At 37.7% G+C, this 21,787-nt stretch overlaps 1 protein-coding gene across 4 annotated transcripts in view; it reads left to right on the top strand.

The window, feature by feature from the left end:
* The window catches only part of WSCD2 (WSC domain containing 2), a 326,034-nt gene that overhangs the window by 263,296 nt on the left and 40,951 nt on the right, over nt 1–21,787 (top strand). For all 4 annotated transcript variants that reach the window (XM_063454212.1, XM_063454209.1, XM_063454210.1 and 1 more), the window contains 2 exons: nt 1,517–1,681; nt 4,191–4,391. In XM_063454212.1, coding sequence (XP_063310282.1) covers nt 1,517–1,681; nt 4,191–4,391 — 366 coding nt within the window. The remainder of the gene's footprint in view (nt 1–1,516; nt 1,682–4,190; nt 4,392–21,787) is intronic.

The raw sequence follows: 21,787 nt of genomic DNA, 5'->3' as shown, positions 1-21,787 counted from the left end.
AGGATGTAAGAAGACTGGATTCTGAGTGGAGGAACTTAACTGAGTGTAAGAGGTAACAAAAGGGGTGGGATGTCACATGGGGAGGGTACCAAAGAAAGTATCGGAAGTTTTTATCTGGTATTAGGATAAAGAGGGCACCGTTTTATCCTTGGACCCAGGTAGCGCTATTTTTGTAAATAGTCCTGATATGGTATTAATGCATCATTACACAGTTCAGACTATACATATGCAGAGAAGAGATACTATCTCCAACATTTTAAGGCTTTACAATAAAAAGTTCTTTTTATTGATCAATTCATATTATTTTTTATAGAATATTTTACAAAATGTCCTCATCATTTCAGCCTACAGAGCCACTCAGCCCCTTTAATAATGAATAAAATGGATCATTCCATTTTAAAATTGGACCCTACATGATTGATGATTGATGATTGATACAGACACTCATTGGTCTATTAGGTTATATGATCAAGCATGTGACAAGTTGCTGCATAGATGAATAAACAAAAATATAAAGGAAATCAACGAGTAAATGTGCAACATAGTGGGTACTACAATGGATAATACAATATGTGTGAAATACCCAGAATTCCAAGTAAACAAAATGCAACTAGTAACACCTGTGAAATCAATTACTAAATTTCAACCAATACAAACAATTCAAATAAAATACCTGAATGGCGTACTTTGAGGGAATATAATGTAAATATACAAAACATACCTTCCAGTCGCCAGAAATACTCCAACGGCCATTTTAGAAAGTCTTATATCAATATGAAGTATTGGCAAACACACACAATTTAATAATATAAGTACATAAAATCAAGGTTTTTGTGTGATATTTTTATGCTTATTTAGTGACATTAGAGCACCCTCCATTTTACATAGTTATATTATCGAATTGTATGTGTTTACGCACAGTATTTATGGGATTGTGATTGCTGCAGAGTACTTACCTTTATCTAAGACTTTTATGTTGATTTAAATAAATGTAATTACTTTGTTTTAATCGGTGGTGTCTTCTCCCCTTGCTTTGGAGGGTCCTTGTGGATGAACATTCACTTTGATCCTAATACTTATACCAATGCTGATATATTTGAGCTGATCCATTGAGGCTCAATAAATTGTGAGTTTGATCCATATGAAAATTCTGGACATAATTTTTTTTTTTTTTTATTAGCAACATGTATTGTGCTATGATGGTTGAGTCCATATAGCATCAGTGTTCAATTTAAATATTTTGTATATTCACATTATATTCACACAAAGAAAATATAAAGGAAACTACTGACAGGTGAATTAAAAAAAAGTACAATATTGCAGCCAAATTTAGCAGAGATCTATCAATATAAAATATATATTTTTAAATATGCAAAATATTAATATTTTAGACTATAATATATATTGGTGTATATGTAGCATGGTTATTGTACATTATTAAGTTAATGGTTTGATGATCTTAAACTTTGTAATGAAAGAAAATACTTTTAAACAATCTTTTCATCATATCCTTTAGATAATCGATGCATGGACAGAAGATTTTTACATACACGTTCAAAACAGCTTATAGCACTGGCAAGCTTTCCCGGTGCAGGAAACACATGGGCACGCCATTTGATTGAACTGGCTACTGGATTCTATACTGGTAGCTATTACTTTGATGGCTCTTTATATAACAAAGGTAGGTTGAAACAGAATGAAATCAGAGATCGGCAAGTGAACAATTCACATATTTATATTCATTTGAAGCACATGATCTCAGGGATAAAATATCATTTACAGCCCTGTAAGTGATTCTAGTGTTGTCCTCTCAATTTAGTCTGAATTGCGTTCATAACACGTTATACTCTGTATTGGTCTGTTGATTTGCTATGTTGCCTATTAACACATTAGTTGCCAGGGTCCACATTATTTTCCTTTCTGTTTCTGTTTGACACGTACCACACTATTTCTCGGAAAATTTGAAAGCTGGGGAATATTAGCACAATTCCCTTTATGGCTCAGTGGTTAGCATTTGGTTTTCCGAATACTGTATACCTTTGTCTTTCATGCTGGAGTAGGGGGATATAAAACATATTATAGATCCCTACTGCAACATATATACAGTGTATGAAGAACCCCAAGGGAGACCCTGCTCAAATTTAAGGTCAGCTAGGGAGATTTATAAAATTGCTGCTAAAAGAAAAAGTTCTAGGAGGAGAGTAATTACCATAGGAACCACTAAATTGTTACTGCCAATTGCATTAGTTTCCATAGTAATTACTATTTTTTTCAAATGTTACACATATTTCAGTTAATAACACTTTGATAAATCTCCAATACTTCATAGGGATGCTTCTCTGGGACCAGAATTAGCGGCTGTTAGCTTCATCATGCTGAATGTGAAGACCTAGGAGCATCTAGTGCAAGACTAAGGAATTTTTGGCACTCCAGATGCTGTGGACTACATCTCCCATAATTCCCTTACAGCCATGATGCTAGCAAAGCATCAAGCGAGTCGTAGTCCAAAACATCAGCAGTGCCGAAGGTTGCTTACTTCTGCTCTGATGATTGTCTAACAGAGGCATGTTGTACGCAAAATATAAGCACTGCCAATTCTCTGAAACAGCAGTATTTTACATTTTCAGAGAACAGGGGCACAGAAACCACCACTCTACAATTTAGCTTTTAGACAATCATTTGTTATATATGATCCTAAATGGGCTCTTTAAATATTTCAATGCCAAAGCGTTTAATTTCCTTAAAACCATGTACTCGATCACTGCAAGTATGAGCATTAGAAATGCTGGAGGCTATTTACCTGCAACATTCCTGTAAATGTTTAATCTCAATTACATCTATTCATTAGAATCCTAAAAGCATACTTCATTCAGTATAATGGTCTCATGATTTGATGAGTTGTTTTTACTTTTAAAAATCATGCAGTACTTATTGTTAATTTGGGTCTGTCTGCACATTTGACTAGGCAGTGGTGTATCCAGGCAACTATTAGATTTAGCCACTATTCTCGTCTATTGCCTGGCATAACTCAGAAAAACAGATTACACATACATAATTGATGTAATACAGCTACTTACATCTTATGTATCCCCTGGCTACAATCATTTGACTAAAGATTGTTTGTTTATTTGGACATAGAGCTCGTCTTTTTGTCTCAATAAGGACTTTGGGTCATTCATATTGGATGGGAATCTGTCAGCACAGAAAATTTCATTTGGAGATTAAATGGAGACATACAAAACGAGTTAAAAAAAAAAAAGAATAAATGTTATTACTTTTTCCTCTAAAAACAATGTGCTGTGTAATGCATACCAAACAAAAACACAGTGGAAACATTTGATTTTAGCTTAAAGTGTATTCAATACTAAACGGAGTGCCTACAATTACAACAGTGCATGGACTTTCAATCCATGATAGGCTATATACAATGAGTGATTGTTAAAGGACATGGATTAAAACAAATGTTCTATTATATCAGGGGCGTTTTAGATGTACACTGTCATACTTAAATACATACAAAATTGCATCTGTTAAACCCTCTGCATGTACATATATATATATATATAAATTAATAAATGCCTCTTTGTAGTTCATCCCCTGGCTCATATTTGATCTGTCGAGGTTGGCCATCTTTTTGTCCTCTTTGGTCAGAAATACTGCTTATATGACCTAAGACATATAATTGAAAACAGGTGTGCAATCACAAACCCTGATATCATGAACATGGAATGTGCATCTCAAAAACACAGTTCTTGCCAGTTCCAAACATTCAAATAGAACTTGGTCTTGGTAGATAAGTGGTGTGTCTGACCAAAGCGGACTTAAATAATGTTCCTCTGATAGATCAAAGGTAAGTTTGGAGATGTGCTGAAAATGATTATTACTACAGCCCATGCTTAGAGAACTATACTGTTTTAACCATTCTGCAATGTACTGTAGTCTTACACAAATCATTTACCATAAATATTTAAAGGACACTCAAGGCCCTATAACAACTTCATCTCAATTAAGCCATTATTGCATGTGTCATAGAGGTCACATTTCACACACACAGGACCGACTGTACCATTTGGTAGGATGTAAAGCATAATCTGCATACTTGTATATTGGAATCAATTTAATATATAAATCATGTACTTAGTATGTAAGATGTACGTCTTGTAACACATGCTTTCCCTCTGTCCATCAAGGATTTAAAGGGGAAAGAGACCATTGGCGGAATGGACGGACAGTTTGCATTAAGACTCATGAAAGTGGCAGAAAGGAGATTGAAGCTTTTGATTCAGCCATCCTACTAATCCGTAATCCTTACAAAGCCTTAATGGCAGAGTTCAATCGAAAGTATGGAGGACATGTTGGTTTTGCTTCCCAAGCACATTGGAAGGGAAAAGGTATTCTGAAACATGTTGTCATAAATAATATCACTGAAGTTTATAAAAGATTTGCTTTGCTCGGGTTGCTCCAGCCACATAAACCGTCCCCACTAGACATGTTAAGTATACATTAAAATACTCTCTGTTTGTTTTAATATGCTAATATTGCTAATGAATTTATAATGAATTTTTATAATGCATTTAATTTTACATTTAATGCAATTTTAAATTACAGATATTCATTGAAACACATGGGGTAATTCAGGGGTAGTCAACCTGGTCCCTACTGCCCACTAGTGGGTGATTTGGGATTTCAGGTAGGCAGTGAAAGGTTTTGCTGAAAACGCCTAGTGGACCTCAAAGGCCATGGACCAAGGCTGGCAGGGGAGATCCTTTCATCTCCCCTGCCAGCCCCAGCAGAGCCAGCCTTGCTGTAAGCCCTCTCGGGCTGGTGAGGAGATGAAAGATCTCCCTCGCCAGCCCACTGGCACTTAGTTCCAGCAGAGGGAGGGAAGGGCCTGGGACACTCTGTTTTCCTCCCGTGAGCAGGCTGGTCGGAGCATTGCAATGCAGGCTGGAGTCAGCCTGCGGAGGAGCTTCAGGCTAAAGTGAACACCACTGGACCACAAGGGCTTGCAGCATTATGTACCCCCTCCCTGGTTAAAGGTAAGAAAAAGGGAGGGGGAGACATTAACATAGAAGTTCACATCTCACCCACCTACACACAGCATTGACCCTATACACCACACCCAAACACACACTACGCCTCTAAAACACACTATACCCCTCAACACACACACACACAGACTGCCCCCTCACCACACACACATACACACACACAGACTGCCCCCTCACACACACAGACTGCCCGCTCACACACATTACACCCTTTTCACACACACACACACACACACACACTGCCCCACTGACACACACTGCCACCCTGAAACACACTGCACTCCACACACACTGAGCCCCACACTGCCCCCACACATGCACTGCACCCTCCACACATATAGCCACCCTTCTCACACACACACACACACAGCATCCTTCACACACTCACCCTGACACACTTCCCCCTCATACACACACACACACTACACCTTTCACACACAAACACACACACAGCACCCTTCACACACAGCATCCTTCACACACTCCCCCTGACACACTTCCCCCTCATACACACACACACACACTACACCTTTCACACACACACACACACACACACAGCACCTCACAGACACACATAGAAAAAGAGAGAATAGAAAATAGAAACAAATAGCTAACTTTGAGTACATATTAAAAAAACAAACACTCCTTTCTAAAACAAAACAAAAAAATTAAATTGCACTTGCGAGTTATTGTGGCAATGGTGGGCGGTCAGGAAATTTTACTATCAACAAAGATACAAATGTGGGCGGTAGATATTAAAAGGTTGACTACCCCTGGGGTAATTCATAAGAATAAGAGATTGTAGTGGTATTTCTGTGTGTCATTTTATGTTAAAAATTAACTTTATCTGTTAAGCTGGAGCTGCTGACTATTGGAAGATTATTATTTTATTATTCATATAGCGCCAGCAAATTCTGTAGCGCTGTACAATAGATGAACTAACAGACCCGTAATTGTAACCAGACAAATGGACACACAGGAACAGAGGGCTCAATGAGCTTACATGCTAGAGGGAATGGGGTATTGTGACACTAAAGTTAGAAGTATGGGTAATGAAATTGGTTGCTAGAAAAGTATTCACTGAGAACTTAGGTTATATGTGACAGTTGCAGGAGAGGAGTCATGGGGGGAGGGGGGGACGGGAGGGGAATGAAAACCCGCCAACAGTTTAAATGATATGCTTTCCTGAAGAAGTGTGTTTTCAAAGATTTTTTGAAGGAGTGGAGACTGGGTGAAAGTCTAACGGAGAAGGGAAGGGAGTTCCACAGAAAAGGTGCAGTCCTGGAGAAGTCTTGGAGGCGAGCATCAGATGTGGGAGTATGGGAGTATGAAGAGCGCAGGGGTCTCGATGGGACATACTTGTGTATTAGGGAGAATAGGTAGGTTGGAGCAGCATTATGTAGGGACTTGTAAGCAAACATGAGAATCTTGAATTGAGCCCTATATCTAACTGAAGCTAATGAAAGGACTGACTGAGGGGGAATGCGTGGGAAGATCGACTGGACATGAGGGGTGAAGGATAGGCCGGAGTCAAAAAGAACACCTAGGCAGCAAGCCTGCGAGGTAGAGGTGATGGTGGCTTAGAGGGAGACAGACAAAGGAGTAGCAACACTTGAGGGAGGAACGACCAGAATTTCTGTTTTGGACAGGTTGAGTTTAAGGAAGTGAGCAGCCATTCAGTTGGAAATCGCAGAGAGGCAGTCAGAGACACTAGTCAAGATGGGCGGAGAGAGATCAGGAGAAGACAGGTAGATTTGCATTTCATCTGCATATAAATGATAATGGAAGCCAAAGGAGCAGATGAGTTTACCAAGGGAGCTAATATAGATGGAAAACAGTAGGGGACCAAGGGCATAACCTTGGGGAATGCCAACAGAGAGGTGTTGGGGAGAAGAGGCAGACACAGAGAAAAAAACACAGAGAAAGTGCTGGGAGGGGTAGGAGGAGCACCAGGTGAGAGCAGTATCTCGTAGACCAAGATTACGGAGAATGAGAAAAAGCTGTTGATGATCAACAGTGTCAAAGGCATCAGAAAGATAAAGGAGAATTAGGATAGAGTAATGGCCATAAGATTTAGCAGCAATTAAATTGTTGGATACTTTGGTCACAGCTGTTTCAACAGAGTGACGAGCGCGGAATCCAGACTGAAGTGGGTCAAGCATAGTGTTAGATTCGAGGAAGTCTGTCAATCTCACATACACAACTCTCTCAAGGATCTTGGAGGCAAAAGGCAGTAGCGATATAGGGAGGTAGTTGGATGGGGAGTTGGGGTCAAGGTTGGACTTTCTCAGAATGGGCGTTATGGTTGCATGCTTGAAGGGTGAAGGAAATGTGCTGGAGAAAAGGGAGAGATTGAACATTTTAGTGAGAGCAAGAGAGGTAGACAGGGTGCGGATGAGATATGAGGGAATAAGATCGAGGGAACAGGTGGTGGGGCGATAGGACCGGAGCAGAGCAGAAACCTCTTCCATTATAGTAGGTGCAAATGAGCATAGAACAGCAGAGTGAGTGGGGTTGGGTGATGTATTGGAAGGGGAGGGAGAGAGGTTAGAGATCTCTTGCCTGATTGTAGAAATCTTCTCAGTGAAGTGAGTTGCAAAGTTTGAGGCAGACAGGGGGGTAGGAGGAGGTGGAGCAACAGGGCAAACGAGATCATTAAAAGTGTGAAATAGGCATTTGGGTTTGCGGGACAGTGTGCTTATAAGATATGTGAATGCTACTTCACACACACAAAACCAACTTGTTCTGGCAATTACCATATTTCGGTCTATAGGTTTTAATTAATGAAATGGTCCCAATGGGGGATTAAGTCCAATTGTTGCTGTAATGCAGTAAAAAAAAAAAAGTCTTGATGCTCTTAATTTGTAGATAGAGATAAGATTAGACTGACAAGCAGAAATGAAGGGATGGGTTAATGTTTCTTCTTCATGAATACAACTATGATATTTTATGTTTAAATATATACAAATAGTAGTTTTAATATTAATGATCAAAATAAAAATGAATCCATTCATCATGTATGTGCATTTATGCATATCTAATCTATCTATCTATCTATCTAGAATCTATCGATATCGAGTCTATCTAAATCTAATCAATCTATCTAATCTAAACCATCTAATCTATAAATCTATCTATCTAATCTATCTATCCATTTGTTATCACAAAAGTGAAAGGCATTTGCAAAATTTGGTATAATATGACAGCTTGGTTTTGGTCACCACAACCATATATTTGTAGAAACAAATGGTGCAAAATAGCTACTGCATTATCCAATTACAGAATCATAGAGCGATACACAAAAAAAACTGTAGCATACAGCTTAATTTGAAAGCTAAGTAGAGAACTGGGCTTATATCGATATATTTTGCAAATACTTTGTTTCATTTTTTTCCCAATATTTAACTTTGAGTGAGAACTGTTAAAAAGTTTAAAGGACACACTAATAAAGGTTATGTCTTGCTAAGTCTGCCTTGATTGCCCTATTTATTATACTATACACCATGTACCAAATTATTATCCAAATGATATTTTTCTCATTTACCTAAATAATTGATGTAAATAACAGTCAGCATAATTCTCATGTTATCAACTATTAAAAGTACAATTCAAATTTTATTGCACAAACCTCCTAATGATAACAGTATTTTTTTTACACATATGTACAATGCACTGTTCCAAATTATTACGCACAGTAAGTTTCAAAACACTTTATAGGTTGTAAAGAACTAAAAATTGTCATTTGTTGTGTTTGAAGCATATTCACTGAAATCAAAAGCTATTTCAATCTAACATATAACAACATTTTAACTTTTTAAACATTTTAACAGGTCACATTACATTTTAACATAGGACCCCTTATTTGATAGCAGCTTCACAAGTCTTGCATCCATTGAACTTGCGAGCTTTTGGATAGTTTCTGCTTGAATTTGTTTGCAAGATGTCAGAATAGCCTCCCAGAGCTGCTGTTTGGATGTAAACTGCCTCCCACCCTCATGGATCTTTTGCTTGAGGATGCTCCAAAGGTTCTCAATAGGATTGAGGTCAGGGGAGGATGGAGGCCACACCATGACTTTCTCTCCTTTTATCCCCATAGCTGCCATTGATGCAGAGGTATTCTTTGCAGCATGAGATCGTGCATTGTCATGCATGAAGATGATTTTATTATGGAAAGCATAGTTCTTCCTTCTGTACCAGGGAAGAAAGTGGTCAGTCAGAAACTCCACATACTTTGCAGAGGTCATCTTTACACCTTCGGGGACCCTAAAGGAGCCAATCAGCTCTCTTCCCATGATTCCGGCCCAAAACATGACTCCACCACCGCCTTGCTGACGTCGCAGCCTTGTTGGAACAGGGTGGCCGTCCACCAACCATCCATTACTCCATCCATCTGGATCATCCAGGGTTGCACAGCACTCATCAGTGAACAGGACTGTTTGAAAATTAGTCTTCATGTATTTTTCTGCCCAATGCAGATGTTTCTGCTTGTGAGCATTGGTTAGTGGTGGCCAAATAGAAGGTTTATGCACAGTTGCAAGACTCTGGAGGACTCTACACCTTGATGTCCATGGGACTTCAGAGGCACCAGCAGCTTCAAATATCTGTTTGGTGCTATGTAATGGTATTTTAGCAGCTGCTCTCTTGATCCTATGCATGGATCTGTCAGAAACCTTCCTCAATGTGCCTTCATCTGCACGAACCCGTCTGTGCTCTGAATCAGCCACAAATCTCTTAATAGTGCGATGATCACACTTAAGTTTTCGTGCAATATCTAATCATACCTCGTCCAAGGCATTGAACTATTTCACTCTTTTCGGCAGCAGAGAGATCCTTTTTCTTCCCCATATTGCATGAAAATGGTGCTCTGCTTAATATGTGGAACACCCTCTTTTAGTAGTTTTTCTTTAAATTGGGCTCACCTGGCAATCTAATTATCACAGGTGTCCGAGATTGTTTTCAGTGATCAAAATAGCCCTGAGATACAATGCCATCCATGAGTTAAACTGAAAAACAAAATATTTAATCTTTGTGATACTTAAATAGAATTTGCATAATAATTTGGGACAGGGTGTAGTGTTTCACATACAGAGTATTAAGGTGCTTCCTACTTGAAACTTATGAAATCCATTCTAAATTAAAACCATGGACTTGATTTTACTGGAACTAACCTCTTAACAACTACTATGTAACCTGAGATGTAAATCTATTACATAAACATATGACAAAACATATTTTGTGTATAGATTGCTATTTTAGTATGAAATTATTAAAATTTACATTTAATGGTAAAAAAAATGTTCTGAAAAAGATATTTTGATATTCTTTATCATGCAGTTTTTCAATCAGGGTCTTAAATATTAGCATAGAAGCAGAAATGCTATTTTAATACATACAATAGATAAAAATGATCAAATATTCTGCTACAGAATGAGTATTTATAAAGAATGTGTGCAGTCTGTGCTGGGTGAATGAACAGTAAGAGGCTTCTCATTGAGAAGCCTCTGATTTTGAGCTGCAAGCTTGCGGCTTTCAAAATTAGAGACCAGCCAGGGAGTTCCTGAAATAAGGCACAGAGGGCTATAACGAGCTCTGTAGAAGGGCATTTCTGTGATTTCTGTGGTGTTAATCGAAGCAGAAGATTTATAAAAGTGTTGATTTTAAAAATAAATTGTCAGTTTTACAAACTGCAATTAAAATGAGAAGGTCCTGACACATAGAGAACTTCAGAAAGCTAAATCGCTCTATGTTGGTAGAATGTCCCTTTAATATCACTTGCAAGTGAGCTGGGGATCCTTGGTTGCTTGTTGACTAGGGTGTTTCCAATAGTGGGAGCTCTTGCCCTAAGTCTATTATGGATCCTTGATGCCATGTGATGCTGGTGTGCACCTGTTCTCAATGCACATAGACATTGTCTTTCTTGTTTTGACCTGACATTTCCTCATGTTCACAGTTCTCTTATCTTTGACTTGACTTACCTAATGTTGTGTTTATCTGGTTCCCTTTGACTTAGACTTATTTCTAGCTATGACTCGGTTTCACTTTAATAGAAAGGTCCGACCATTCTAGGCTATGCTCGCTAAGACATCTCTATCATTTTCTTTCTTTTTGAGTACTGATACATACCTCTCTGGTGGGATCACTAGGGACTCTTGACAAAAGGTTGCTGTAGAATGTGGAAGGAGGAAGTGGGTACCATTTAATTCCCCTCTGCAAATATGCAGAGGAACAACCTAGAGCCCTGCCAGTGAAACATGTTCTTGTACATGGAGAAAACCAACTCACAAACACAAAGGAAGGTAAAGGGGCTTTGAGGATTAAATTAAATGTTGCTACTTGGACTTTAATATGGACACTTGGCTGTTGCTCCAGGTGTGGATTTTTTTTTTTTAAATTTGTGTTACTCTGATCTATTTTTTAAAAATATTTTCTTCATAGTAGTTTTTTTCATTTATCGATCATTTAGAATATAAAACAGAACAGTCTTTGCATAGCATCGGAGATAGAAATCTGTGATGTCTTAACCAGATTAATTAGAGAATGGAAAGTCTTTTTTTTTTTTAGGTAGACCTTTTAAGACTAGCTCTTGCAGATATTAGGCAGTTTATTTGGTATGGCTATGGGGTAATGTTGGATTGATATGATACAGGCAATGACATTTTTTTTATAACATTTATTCTTATACATAGCAAGTTGTGCTCTACATCAGCTTGAAGTGTATACAAGTAGACTATGTAGCTGGCCAGTACTTTTTATATGCTGTGAAAGCCATTAAATTATAATGTGCAATGTGCTGTCATTTATTATTTTACACATACTAAAAGTTGTACATATGTTCAAACAAAGTATACATATTTCCATGTGCTAAGTGCAGTAAGTGTATCCTATTAATTATTTACTAATGCATTTTATTTTACATTCTCTATGCATGACAAAGTGCACATGTTCCTGCACTACGTTGATACAATAGTATAGATTGCGAGCCTCATAACAATACATGTGTTTTCTTTCTGCTAAATTTTAGTCGACTCGATAGATGTAAATTTGAAGCATTGATCATTTCTAAATTTTTACTATTTTGGCTTCTAACTCTCGATTTAGAGAATAAGCCCTTCTATCTTACATTTGAAAATCTCACCTATCTCTTTGCTGCTTGGCCTGTAGTTTCACAGAGCTAGCACACATTTCACTCCGATAATACAGCAGAGAGGATATGTTCCCATTTTGCATTAAACAACAACATGGGGAATTAAAATTGAGCCACAGCTGCTAAGTGTAGCCGAGGTTAATCAAGAAAAGACATGCTTGTGTACATAAGAAATTAATTTTGATTTAGACATCATGCAATATTTAAGAATGCAATGTGTGCTTGCTTATCAAAGTTTTTAATATAAGTTGACTGTCATAATCAGATCCTATACATAAACGATAAACTAGCTCAATAGATGATGAAGCGCATACACATTTAGCCCACTGGGAATGTATACGCATGTTCCAGTTGTGCTTTGGCAGTGATCCAAAACTAATATCCATTTAGCTCAATGAAGCAAAGTCTTTCAGTACAAGAGTTATCCCACTGATACCAGACCTTCCATTTAGAAGGCACATGGGGAGAGGAGCTGTAGTGATACAGCATGAATCATGTGTCTGAATGTGTCACAAACTATCAAACCATTAGAGTTTGCTAAGAAAATCATTTTATTTGGCCAGCATGTGAATAACAGTGCTATTGTTATAGTATACATGTCCGTGGGCAATCTTTCCATTCTCTCGCCAATGTGAATGATGGGTGCTGGTTTCTAGCTGATGTCGGGAACATGCCTATTGTAACTTTCACAAGATTGATTACATGTCATAAATTTCAAATTTTAGCTGTACAGAGCTGTTACAATGTTGGGTTTTTATCACACTTCGAGAAGCAATTATTTTTTTATATTTTGATTTCTTGTTATGTGGAAAACTAATTATGATACAACATCTGAAAGTGAAGTAAAATTAAAGATAATAAATAATTAGATAAAACCATATATTAGTTACATAATTACATACTAATCTAGGTTGAAAAAAAGACTAAAGTCCTTCAAGTTCAACTCGATACTTTTATGATGTTGATCCAAAAGAATTTGTGCTGGCAAACTCCCACCTCTTGTGTGGCAGTCCCAATATAAAAACATTATAACATTGAAATTAAATAAAAAAAAAAAAACTTACTGCACTTCATTCAAAATCCCTTTGCACACTTTTAAATGACAGCTGCCAAGGTCAAAGCAATTTAATGCTTATAATTCTTTCATTTTTTATAAATATGGTGCAGAATCTCCGCTTAATGTCCACTATAGCTCAGTACAGTGGTCTATGGTGCAATAGGCTGTGGATGATGGACCATTGTGTTTTTTTAAACACTTTGGAAATGGTTTGACAAAAACTGGGACTCACCACAGCATTGATTGATCTTCCATTCCTCCCATTCCTCAGCCACATTACAATGTTGACCGTATGATTCCCAACCCACCTCCCAAAATATAATCCTATCGCTGCTCTGCACGTTGGACAGTATTGTCACTGATATTGCAAGAGTTTAAATTCCACATTATCAATGCAGACAAGGTGGGGTGTGTCTTTGGATGCCGGAGAAAGACAGTTTCTTTTGTCAGAAGGATATAAAAGAAAAATATATTATAGTGTGGTAGTCACCATTTAGGTGACTGCCCCTGTAATGGTTAAAAAAGAGTTTACTCAACTTTTAGCCCAGTCCTTGGCTGAAATCAGCTAATCCAATGCTTTTTTTTTTATAGGATAATGCTGCACTGTGCCAATCAGAGAGTCTCAATGAGACCATCTGTTAAAAATAGCCCAGTTTTATAAGGCCACATTTTAAACACCACAATTTGATGCAGACTTTAAAATAATAATATTTAAGGTTTTGGACCATAGCCTGTTACTACAGGTTTACAGCAAATAAATGTGTGTACACAGTGGCTGTCAGAGTGTTTTGTGCTTGTGTGTGCATGTCATAAAAAGGATTGTGAGTGAGTGCACAGGTAAGTTATGTGATTGGCAAAAGGCATCTCATCGTAGCAGTCTATGTCCTATTTTTAGAGATCTGTGTCTCTATCAATGGATCAGTCTCTAAATTCTACCATTTATTGAAATATGCATTCTTTCATCCCATTAATTTATGTTGCTAAAAATCTAAGATTAAAAGTATTTATACAGAGATCATTGTTGTTAGCAACACCAAAAGATCCTATCAATAAATGTATTTCCTACGCCCCTACAATGAGATACAGAGTAATCTGCAATATGCAGGGAAAGACAACAGAGTTTAACCCCTTAAGGACCAAACTTCTGGAATAAAAGGGAATCATGACATGTCACACATGTCATGTGTCCTTAAGGGGTTAAACAATACATTGTGGCAAAAAATGATTATAGACTAAATTGTCCATGTTGGAAATATTGCAGACTTTACATTTTCCTGCTAAACTATTTTGGCCTAGTTTATAGAAATTTGTTTTATATTTATTTTCTATTTTTCACTATTAACTATGTTATAAATGCAAACTGGTTCATTGAAAAGTACATGCATGATTTGTTTATATAATTTTACTTTTTTTTAAAGTTCACAAATGTTCTATTCTGTAAATTGATGTAAAAGAACTCCAAAACAGAACCTGTGGTTTACCCATAATGAAATGTCCCTGAAATATCCTCAGATCACTAGCACAGTAATTGTTCAGCAATGATGTCAAGAGCAGTTTCACAATTAGTCTCAAATTAAAGAATTAAGCCAGCCATCTGTCTGTCTGTGTAATGTTTACAAAACAAATCAATTATTTCAGTTTATTTTAATGGAGCAATGTTTTTGAGAAGGAATATAGGGCCTTACCACCAAAGAGGGTTACTAAGTACCTACATAAAATAATTGGCGAATTATGTAGGTGCTTGGAAGAGACATACATGTTGTTCTAATGCAATACGATTTAAAAAAAACTACATCCTCTAACTGATTTACAAATGTGAGTGAAATCACATATAAAAAAGAACTTCTTATAACTTAATAGTGCTTTAAAGCAGCCTTGTTGTATGATAAATAAGATGGTGGGCACACAATATCTGTGATGCACTTACTATAGGTGCTAGTGGCCCCATGTTCAACGCAAACTTAAAAAAAGTTTGTCAGAAATGTCAATATTTGTGTAACTACTTACATAATAAAGGTGAGCTCAATACCATCGGAGTGCTTTTTTTTTTTTTAAGACTTTCCTGAAATGATATGGTGATGAAAAGAGTATCTCCAGGACACTTGGATCAACTCAGCCAGTAGTTCCTAGATGTGCATAATAATGTGTAGGTCAAAGGCAGCTAAATATAAGTCTATATATCAGTCTCAAGTTGTATATGGATTTCATGAATATGAGACTGATAAATAATATTAATTGATAATATCTAGGAAACATACTTTCAGCTTCTTGCTATTCTCCAAGAACTCTAGAAGCTAGAAAGCAGTATTATTTACAATTAAACAGCCTCTTTACACTTTTTATTTAAAATTTGTCTCCGACACCTACTCAGGTGAATTTATATCTAAACCTAGGCTCAGTAGCTGTAAGCTCGGACATTTAAAAACTATGCCTTGGGTTAAAGTGATTTTCCCACTTGTAATAAAAGGTCTATGGCATGCACTGTGAGCTACAACACAAGAGCACTACACTAGTGCTGCAGCAAAATTGGAAAATGTTCTTTATGACCCCACAAGGTTGTGATATATAGGACCTAATATTACAGAGTTATAGCTCTGTCAATAGCTATGAAACCGCACTGTGAAGAAAGACTGCTTTCATTGCAATTGGCATTCAGGTGTGGTCTATTAATCTCTTTTCATGATTACTGCAGCAAGAAATAAAAAAATATAAAAAAGAGGTTGGGAGGAAAGTAAAATGAACTAAGGGGTTTACATACAATTTGCATTAACCATTTGGGTAGCAGGTGGGATTTCCATACATGGCATAAACACTTGGTTCTTTGCAATGGCTTAATGTGGAGGAAACACCTGTAAAAAATGAGAGATGTTTGATAAATGATGAAACACTGCAATCCTCAGTGTCTGTTCACCATCATACTACTGTAATATAAGATGAAATATATATATTTTTTATAAGCTTTGCTGCAGTGCTTACATTAAAAGTTATCTATGCTCTGTGCTATATTTTTTTTAATGGTTATTTTTTTTATTTATCATCTAATGCAATACTGTAAAGGCTCCTGATGTGTGCACAGGTCCTTGAAGGGACACTATTGTCACTAGAACCATTACAGCTTAATGTAGTGCTTCCCAGTCCAGCGTCCTGCTTGGAGACACTGAATGGTCTCCATAGAGATGCACTGATTTAATGCATCTCTATGAAGAGAAGCTATTTGCTGCAGCGTGGCATTTTGCCCCACATGTGCAATAGCCTCCCAATGCTTTCCTATGGGAAAGCATTGGATTGGCTGAGATCATCAAGGCTGCCACGGTGAGAACAGTGCAGCATGGAACAAAAGGTAAGTATAAATTATTTTAAGAGCGATCGGACGGGGACGGGGATCTATAGTGTTGCATTCCTGACACTATTGTGTTCCTTTAAAGACATACAGCAGTTGTATGTGATTTTATTGCATTATCTAGGAATATGCCTAAGTGCTCTTACAAATGCATGGTGCATTGTGGACAAGTGTTGCCAAGGTCAGTGTTTTATACATGCCTCCACTCTGCTCAGTAAGTGCTCCAATTATCTTTAGTGGAGTGAGAGATGGTTCCTCTTTTAGAAAAAAAATCTAAAATTTAAATCAACATTGACTAAATTCTGCAAATATGTATGTCTCGATTTCCTAGTCCCTATAGAATTTCTAACACTTTGTCAGGTGCATCATGTGCATCATATGAGCAGCACACAAATGTTGGATTCACATGATGTTGGAGTGAAATCAATTAAAGGAACACTCCAGCATTAGGAATTCATATCTGTATTACTAATGCTACATTACTCGTGACCCTTAACATTTTGCCCCCTCCCTCACCCAATCATCACAAAAAAATTAAGAAAAAAATAAAAATGAACAAATTACTCACTTTTTTTTAAGCACTAGGTCTCCCTCGGCACTGCCGTGACCTCCTCATAGTGGATATATTGGGGAACTTAGGCGCACGTGCGACTCTCGTCACAATGTGCCTCAATTCCTCCAAAGAGAATCATTGTATTCACTGATGCTCTATGGCTGCTTGCGATGGCATTCCATGTATAATGTAATCATATGTTACATTATGGGAGTTGGGAAGTAAGATTGCCGGCTCTCATACCCAGAGGACTTGAAGGCATGGCTTGAAGCCACACTTCCAAGCCTTCTAATAAGGTTAATATTGGGTTTTGGGTGGTAAGATGGGACTGCAGGCACTGTAACAACTACAATAAGATCAAGTAGTTAAAGTGCCTACAGTGGTCCTCTACTCAAGGAGGAATCCCATTGGAACTCCATTTTTCCTATGCTGCCCATCCGCAAGAAGATGTACAGATAGTAGTAGAATTCTGCACAAATGTGTTGTAGATGTTGCAAACAATCAAATGCCTTTTAACCTACACATGAATGAATCAATCCGGGAGACTCCACACGTAAATTTCAGATGAATCGATTCAATCTGACCAAAACACATTTGTGCACAAGTCTAAAAAAAATTGGGTCTGGTAAGGTTCTTTAAATAATCTAATTTATCTGCAGTTTTCTGTCGTGTTGTGAAATTTATAATTTTTTTTTATTTATTTATAGAACTACTCTATTCCTTAAGACGTAAATGATCTTAGAACAAAATATCCTAGCAATTGGTATCACCATTTACCGTCATGTAATACAAGAATTCATAGAAAACGAGAAAACAGTAGCACTGTTTATTAATAGTTATTCCAATATCCAACAGAAATCAATTGGGAGAGGCTCATTGTATGTGCCACATCAGTGCTGTGAGAACCATGCCAACAACATAGAATTTGCTTCTACTTTTGTAAATCCATTTTCTTTTTTTATAATTGAGATTTTTAATTGAAAAGCAATACAACAACAGTGGCAGCCCATTTCCAGCTGAAAGTATTAGCTGGAGGAAGTTTTATCTATATTCTCCAGTTTTTACTTTTTCATGCATATTAAAGAGTTTCCCCAACCCATTTTGAATTTTGTCAGAATAATGCCCTATTTATATGCTATCAAAGAGCATTTAACCCCTTAAGGACACATGACGTGTGACATGTCATGATTCCTTTTTATTCCAGAAGTTTGGTCCTTAACCCCTTAAGGACACATGACGTGTGTGACACGTCATGATTCCCTTTTATTCCAGAAGTTTGTCCTTAAGGGGTTAAGGGGTTAAAATGAGAGGCGTTTGATTGGAGGATTTAACAGGTTCAGAGCGCATGCATGCACTTGGAGCCTGCACAGGGAGGAGGAAAGGGAAGGAGAGAAAAAAGTAGAAAGGAGGGCGGGATAAACAATATCTACACAAGGAATTGGGAGGGTTTTTAATCAGTTACATGTTCAGGCAGTGGGCAGTGCCCACTGATGATAGACATAATTTATGCACAGAATTGTCATTAGGCAGCCGTAAGAGAGTCATGTGTGCTGGGGTGTAACTAGCCCTCAGCACACAATTAAGAATAACTGCACATCCAGACTCCTTCCACCATGACAATTTCAAAAAGCGTAAATGGTCATAATGGTTGGAGTAATCGATTGAGCAATCTAAATTGTCACTCTTTAAAGGGACACTATAGACACCCAGACCACTTCATCTCATTGATGGTGTAGTGCTCCTGTCAGTTTAAGCTTGCAATATAAAACATTGCAGCTTTATTGTATGCATTAGGTCTCACGGTCGCGGGAGGAGGAGACCTAGCCAGCGCCGATGGAGTCTTTAACCATTTACACTTTGGACATTGTGGGGGGACCAAATAAGTTACAAAAAGCGACACTATAACATTAGGAATATAGGTTAGTATTCCCAACGCTAAAGTGTATCTTCAAAGATCTATAAAATGATCTGGGTGCATTGTCCCTGTTTCCTTTTAGAAAAACTGCTAAATTTATATTTCAGTGTTAAGACTGCCTCTAGTTGCTGCCTAACAGACAGCTGCTACAGACGCTTCCTGCAGTTTCAGGGAGTTTGACTCCGTGCAATTACACTGGACCTGCTCACACTATGCATGAGGACATCAAGTGTGTTTAAATAACTCATAGGAAAGAATTGAGTCAATGCTCTCCTATGGAGAAGGCCTAATGCATATGTACATTAGGTTCTCTCCATCAGCTGACGTCAGAGGAGCCCTACCCAGTGCCAAGAGAGATCGACGCTGAAATCAGTTAAGTGAAAAAAGTTTATTGCCATTTATTTGCTGCTGGGGAGGGTCTGCAAGGGAGGAGAAGAGGGACACTATAGTGTTAGGAATACATCTTTACATTCCAAACACTATAGTGTTCCTTTAAGCTTTAACATGTTTGAAAGTTGGCCTGTTGCTTGTAATATTTCTTACAATATTTGTAATGTAGATAAACAATTGCCAGCAACCACCAGGCATTCACTAGGGGGCCAAATTCAAAGATTCAGCGTGTCTGAAAACTCTTGCACATTAGAGTTACCATGAATATAAATATATATTTGTTTAATCTAGTGTGAACTGTACACCATGTGCATTTCTTTAGATGAGTTCTATGAGGAATTCTTACTCTGATCTTCAGATTCATATGGGGTCATCAGGCTTCCATGTCTGCCAGCAGGAGAAGTCTGCACAGTCATGCCTGACCCCGAAGGGAATTGACGTCTCTGGGATGGGAATAGCATTTCCTTAATAAAGACAGCCTTGGGTACTGTGGCAAAACGTTACAATATTATATGCAGGCAATCCTGCCTGAGACAAAGACTAGAGGATGGAAAAAACAATATGAAGCTGGATTCAGCATAGATTATTCAATATGGTATAGCTTGATTGCTCTACAGCCTTATGACTAAAAGTATTTTCTGCCGAGGAAATAATTAAAATTAAACACAAATAGATTTGCAAATGAAGATTGTCATTTTAATTACCTGCAGTAACAAAAAAAAATGAACATTTTTGAAAAGTTTTATGACAGGTTTCTCAGTTTACTATTTGATATTCACTGTTACAAAGCTGGTAAGCTACCATTGCTCATACAATTTAAACACGTTGTACTGCCACTCATGCACTTATTCTTTATTTGAATGATAACAGAGGTGCGGAGAGGCCAGGTCGTTTATATTTAGTTTAAATTATTTGTACCTCCATCCCAAAGCCTTGTAGATATTAGTCAACGCTTTACTAAGTAGCAAAATTGATTGATGGATTCTTATAATTGTTGCGCATGCATCATAGATCCACATTTTTTTCTATGAGACAGAGATAATCTTAATTGATGATCTCACCACGGGTAGATGCCACACCTGTGAGTTGGATGGATTATCTTGGCAAAGGAGAAGTGCTCACTAACACAGATTTAGACAGATTTGTGAACAATATTTGAGAGAAATAGGCCTTTTGTGTACATAGGAAACGTCTTACATCTTTGAGATCAGCTGATGATAAATGGGGGCAAAAGCAAAAGTGTTGCGTTTATCATTTCGTTCAGTGTATATATATATATATATATATATATATATATATACAGTTGCACGAAAAAGTATGTGAACCCTTTGGAATGATATGGATTTCTGCACAAATTGGTCATAATATGTGATCTGATCATCATCTTAGTCACAACAATAGACAATCGCAGTCTGCTTAAACTAATAACACACAAATAATGAAATGTTGCCATGTTTTTATTGAATACACCATGTAAACATTCACAGTGCAGGTGGAAAAAGTATGTGAACCTCCTTTGGCAGCAATAACTTCAACCACACGTTTCCTGTAGTTGCAGATCAGACGTGCACAACGGTCAGGAGTAATTCTTGACCATTCCTCTTTACAGAACTGTTTCAGTTCAGCAATATTCTTGGGATGTCTGGTGTGAATCGCTTTCTTGAGGTCATGCCACAGCATCTCAAGCGGGTTGAGGTCAGGACTCTGACTGGGCCACTTCAGAAGGCATATTTTCTTCTGTTTAAGCCATTCTGTTGTTGATTTACTTCTATGCTTTGGGTCATTGTCCTGTTGCAACACCCATCTTCTGATGAGCTTCAGCTGGTGGACAGATGGCCTTAAGTTATCCTGCAAAATGTCTTGATAAACTTGGGAATTAATTTTTTCTTCGATGATAGCAATCCGTCCAGGCCCTGACGCAGCAAAGCAGCCCCAAACTAAGATGCCCCCACCACCATACTTCGAAGTTGGGATGAGGTTTTGATGTTGGTGTGCTGTGCCTCTTTTTCGCCACACATAGTGTTGTGTGTTTCTTCCAAACAACTCAAATTTGGTTTCATCTGTCCACAAAATATGTTGCCAGTACTGCTGTGGAACATCCAGGTGCTCTTGTGCAAACTGTAAATGTGCAGCAATGTTTTGTTTGGACAGCAGTGGCTTCCTCTGTGGTATCCTCCCATGAAATCCATTCTTGTTTAGTGTTTTACGTATTGTAGCTCTAGGATTCTTCTTCACCTTCACCATTGAGCAGTCTGCGCTGTGCTCTTGCAGTGATCTTTACAGGACGGCCACTCCTAGGGAGAGTAGCAGCAGTGCTGAACTTTCTCCATTTATAGA

Source organism: Pelobates fuscus, chromosome 5 (genome assembly GCF_036172605.1).
Source record: "Pelobates fuscus isolate aPelFus1 chromosome 5, aPelFus1.pri, whole genome shotgun sequence".
Classification (NCBI taxonomy): Eukaryota; Metazoa; Chordata; class Amphibia; order Anura; family Pelobatidae; genus Pelobates; species Pelobates fuscus.
The sequence above is the reverse complement of the archived record's forward strand: the minus strand, read 5'-3'. Positions and strand labels throughout refer to the sequence as shown.